General features: G+C 34.0%; 1 protein-coding gene across 1 annotated transcript; it reads right to left on the bottom strand.

The window, feature by feature from the left end:
* Window positions 1–3274: 3274 nt before the first annotated feature.
* Window positions 3275–5395, bottom strand: LOC120166547 (40S ribosomal protein S7-like). The gene is made up of 6 exons (XM_039175797.1): window positions 5291–5395; window positions 4566–4649; window positions 4406–4479; window positions 4193–4316; window positions 3640–3822; window positions 3275–3455 (listed from the first exon to the last, which is right to left on the bottom strand). The coding sequence occupies exons 2-6, from the start codon at window positions 4638–4640 to the stop codon at window positions 3420–3422; spliced, it is 492 nt and encodes a 163-aa protein (XP_039031728.1). The 5' UTR covers window positions 4641–4649; window positions 5291–5395; the 3' UTR covers window positions 3275–3419.
* Window positions 5396–5601: the final 206 nt, after the last annotated feature.

The raw sequence follows: 5601 nt of genomic DNA on the forward strand, positions 1-5601 counted from the left end.
TAATGTTGGTCACTTTTGTGGAGTTGAATAATTTATTCACTCGATATGAATGTGGTAGAAATTCTGTAACTGAATACGGATCGAATGACTAAGATAAGAGATTGATAATTGTTAGAATTAAATTACAAGTTTGTGATTGGTGATAAAGAAATCAGCTCTGGATTTGTAACTTATATTTTATATCATCAAGGGTTAAATGTTAAAGATACTTGGATGAAGAATTATGAGAATACTCCGATATGGTAAAATTACGAAATTACCCTTATGTTGGAAAATGATAAGAATTGCCCCTGGAAGTTGGTTAATAACTCTGAAAAGACATATTGATCCGATATAACTACTGATGTGCATAAGAAATGTTAGTTTTATTTGGAAATTATGGATAACCGGTTTTAATACTATGAGAGTTTGTGAAGGAATCATTTCAAAATCAAAGAATGTTCGGGAAAGCAATTGATCATAGGATCTCTAAATTATAATTATTTTCGTTAAGTGCTAATATTGAAATTATTTGGTTAAGAAATTACGAAAATGCCCTTGAGAGATAAAATAGTCTGAATTGACCCTGAATGAGAGAGTACTTTGAGGATTTGTACTTAACTCGATTAAGTACGAATTTACTTGTTAAGATCCTGTCTTTGTACAGAAAAATTTATAATATTCTGTTTGTAAAATCTGAGAAGACACTTGACCCGAAAATATTCGAATAAGGAGTAAATACTTGAAGAGTAATTTATTGGAGGTATTCTGCTGACAGAATTGTTCGAAATGACTGAAGTAAATGATAAGATTGAATTAAATAATAAGACCGGATGGAAGGAAATGATTGAAATATTCTAGAATTAAAAAATGACCAAATTACCCCTGGAATGGAAATAACTCAAGAATGTCACCAAGCTCAGGAATGAATGGATATACTCAAGCTTTGAAATGAATAGAAAAAAATGTTAAGCACCAAAATGACCAAAATGCCCTTATGACCTAGAATAAGTAAATGTCTTGGATTAATTAAGAAATCCAAATAAACATGGATGTTGTGCTACCAGTAAAAGTTGTGAAACGCAACTTAAGTGATTAACCAACGTTAGTACTATATCATTACCTGAATGATATAAGTATCACTTGAATGTTTGTTCATCTGCTCAAATTTGGATCGATGATAATTCTGGAAATACTTGGGGCAGCTCAACTCTAGAGCGCATACAGTACTAATAAGTGGGTAGTCGTTAGTCAAATCAATCACGAATACCAGAATGACTTTATTATATGAATAAATTGAAATGAAATGAAGTACAACGTGTATTTGAAATTCAGAAACGTCTGAATTATTCTGGAAAACTTTAAAGTAATCGGGATAGACTTGCTTACCAAACGAACTAAGTAACATCAATGACTAAGGATTAAATAGGTGATTTGATGAGTTTTGAAACACTGTTGAACTTACATGATGAATTGTCATTATGGGTTATGAGCCATGGATCAAGTACGTCAGTATTTCCTGATATTGTTGAAACGTGGAAATGAAATAAAGACCGTTGGAAGATTTATTCAGTGATGATTATGGGGATGATCTATGGATCTGCACTATGGTATTAAAGAGTGAATACACTGGAAGGATAATGAATTGACTTGTTGACATGCATCAGTTTGAGAGTTGTGTAACTCGAGTTGTTTGATAATATGATCGATAGTCGTAGATTGTAAATGATTTGAATCTTCGATTCTATATTTCATCTAAAATCACTTCGGTCATGTTTGAAGAAAAAAAAACAAGTAACGCAGATGGAAAAGATTCTGAATATCTTATTTGGTTCAATTGGGCTGAAATCCTATGAATTTAAAGTATATTCCTAAATACCCCTGATTGTTTGGGTAATGGAATCACTCGCAGTAAATCTGAATTTAGAATTATTATGTATAAAGGTTCCTGAACGTTTTCCTAAAGCACACGAAAATATAGTGGGATTCTAATGTATCAACATTAAATGTCTGGCTAGATCGGTTAGTAATCGATTCTCCTCAATAGGACCTTGTTCCAGGAATTCGTTCAAATTTCATAAGTTTCATGTTATCCAAAATGATAACTACAATGGCCTTTGGAAATACTTGGATTCTCTAGTGTGTTCCCTACTTATTACTGAACTGTTTTATTGGTTTTAATATGTGGTACACCGAATTCATTGGTTATTGTTTATTGATGCACCAATTTAATGTGACAATTTATGGAATATGGTTGCTATCTAATTTTTGTTTTGAAATGGTATATGATTACCATGTTTTTGGATTTATGGAATTTGTGTCACGGTGCAATTGAATTTTGGAATTGAATTACGATGGAATAGCTCTGATCAAGCTAACTGGGCCTAATGTGACTCTTGAGGGCCCCAAGATGTTTCATTAGGTCGGCTTTCCTTTGCTGTGTGCTTAGGGTAAGCTATATGGACTTATTGACTTGGGCTTAAGGATACAAGCTTCAGAGCCTATCCTTAAGTCGGCTTTCTTTTTGCTATGTGCATAAAGTAAGCTATATGGAAAATAATTTTGGGAACTACTAATGGTGTACCGGAAAAGGGTTTAAACTATGATTTTCAAAAAGGTTAAACTCTTTTATGAATTTGTGAGATTACTGGACTATGATTTGTACCTATTATGATTTTATTATACTGTTGGAACACACTAGACATCCTATTCGATCTCCTGAAAAATGTCATACTTTGAAAGGTTTCTTATGAACTGAGATTCATGGCTTCTACTCGATGAGTTTCTAAGGGAACCCCAAATTATTCTGCAAGCTGGTATACATATGATTCAATAAGGAAATTATATGGCTTTCCATTTATCTACATGTCATGTAACATCATCTGGTAGTTCTGTATTACTGAGCTTTCCAAAGCTCACTCTATTACTCACCTTTTCAGGTTAAAACATTTGTACCAGTGCATCTATCGACTTCAGTAAGGGAGTTCTTCCGGCGTGGTTGCAGAGTATGATACTTGTGATTAGGGGGCATGTAATTGTATTTTGATTTATATACGAGTTTGAAAATCTGTTTTATTTTTAAATAGTGATAAATGATTTTATAAGTTTACATGTTCTGATAAAAAGTTTTAAAATTTCCGCTATTTTTACGGTGGGTCGCTCCGGTGGCCTTAATGTGACTTCTCGAATCGGATCGGGCTACCCGCATCGGTCTGGGGGTTACAGCATTCATCAAACTAAATCATAAGGAAAATAAATCCATACAACTTTGCTTAACAACTAAATGTCAAAATTTTAAATTTCCTAAGGGGGGAACGAAAGACATAATATGTCACAACACTTCAAAGAGGATTCCTCTATGCCTCCGTGGCTGGGAATTCAAACACAACATCCTTTCCAGCAAGCTTCCTGTAAACAGCAGAAAACGTCGCGAGCTTATACTAGGTGCTGTTCCGTTCCTTTGGATCCAAAAAGACCTGCCCAAGGAGTGAGACAATGAATGATAGAACATTACACCTCCAAAAAGTTAACCACCTACGAAAGATGTCGGTTCACAAGATCACAATTCTTTTAATCATCACTTGCTTTTTCATCAATATTTAACAACCTAATGCTAGAATTCGTATTAGTACTGCTAATTCTATTACAGCAATGTTTTACCTTCATTGTCTTCGATCCATCAATTCCATATCTAGTGCGCTTCCCAACAATTTCAGCAGGTAAAACAACATCCTCAAGCAGTGCCTCATGTACAGCAGTCAATGTGCGGCTGCATGGCCTCTGAACCGCAGAACCTCTCTTTGGAGGCCTCAATATCCTCCAGGTGGCCATAAGAATCACATCCTATCATATATGCATAAACCAAGTGCATCAACTAAACCAGTTAACAACAGACATTATCAGTAAAATAAACAGAGATTTATGTTAAAGGTTAAGCCTGATGTAGAACAATTCATGAAGAGATAAATTTATTAAAACATAATGAAATATCTTGCTTTTAGCAGAACAATTCAACAATGAAAGCATCTTATGAAACACATGAAAATCAAAGTTTGTTAACTGCATTTTGTATTAAATGGTAATGCACTTAATAAATTGTACACTAGAAGACCTAATCCAAGTTTTCACTCAAGCTGTGCTCTTGCTCTTATCGTTTCATTAAACAGAAGGAACAAATTTGAAGGACAATGGATTAGCTTAGTCATTTCCTCACCTTGCCACTGAACTTCTTTTCAAGTTCCCTCACAAGCTTAACATGAACCTTGCAAAAAGATTTCCTCAATCTATACGGGACAAGGATAACAACAGCTTTCCGGCTACCAGAAACATCAATTTGGCTGTGCTTGCAAACAATTTATATGAATTACATGATGGGAAAATACATAAGTGAAATAACAAGTATTGCATCCCAATCTATCATTCTTACACAGCCGAATTAATGTAGAGATCTTTAAGGTCACTTTTCAGATCTTGATTGGTATTCTCCAAATCAAAGAATGCCTGTTACAAAAATACATGCAAAGGTAATGACATCATATCAGGACTACACATTTTTAGGAACCTTTTAAGTAAGAACAGTTCAAAACCTGGGCAACCAACTCCTCGAATTCCGTTGGTTCAGCATCCTTATCTTTGTGGATCTTCTTCCTTGATGTATACATCTTCAAGATCTGCATTGATGGAAAGAAAAAAAGATTAAGGGAATTCAGCAGATATAGAAGCAATTTCAAACGAAAAATTCCAATTACAACATCAGTTCGAAATAGAGACTGGGTCAAATATTATCCGTAGACAAATTCCAGCCGATAAAAGAAGCAAATTATACTTGAATACACTCCCAAAGAAAGCACTAATCAACCAATTACTCTCGCAACCTGTGAGTTCTCCAGTACATTTAACAGTAAGCTGACATTAATCTCACAGAATCTAATTGATTGCTAATCGTTTTCCAAAGTAGCAATTTACATGATAAAAATGTTCATACTTTGAAAGATAATACGTGATTGAAAACCCCAAAAAAATCTAAACAAAACCATTAGCTCAGAAAGTAAAATATATACATTAAAATATAAAAGGAACCCTCAAGCTCAAGATTGAAAGTGTTGCAACTTGCAACAGAATTAAAAACTAGAAATAAGCATCCAAAACAGACCATAACAGCGTTTTTCCCCTCTCCATATTTCTAGCATACAAACAGACCACAGAAACTTAGTATATCTAGCAATAATCAGAGTAAAAGAAAACTATCATCATTTTCTTTTCTTTTAAGCAACTAAAAGGGTGGTTTGAAATTGGAAAATGAATAAAGTACCTGTATGATAAGCTAAAGACAGAAGAGAGACTTGAGCGAGAACCTAGTGACAGAGGCTCTGCTTCCAGTATTTGGTTGATCAATAAAGAACCCTGGGAGTTTCAGCCAAAGGCCACAATTTTCTCTTGTACACACGGACGGATGTGATTCAGTTTGGATATCGTTGTTGATAATATGGGCTGGGGATTTACATTATCCGATGGGCTTTCAAATGTAGCCTAATTTATTTATTTAAGGGTAAACTACACATTTAGTAGTTATACTATCATTTTTATTCCGTTTTAATATCTAAACTTTATTTTTTTAAAATT

This window comes from Hibiscus syriacus, unplaced genomic scaffold (assembly GCF_006381635.1).
Source record: "Hibiscus syriacus cultivar Baekdansim isolate YM2019G1 unplaced genomic scaffold, ASM638163v2 tig00003041_pilon, whole genome shotgun sequence".
Classification (NCBI taxonomy): Eukaryota; Viridiplantae; Streptophyta; class Magnoliopsida; order Malvales; family Malvaceae; genus Hibiscus; species Hibiscus syriacus.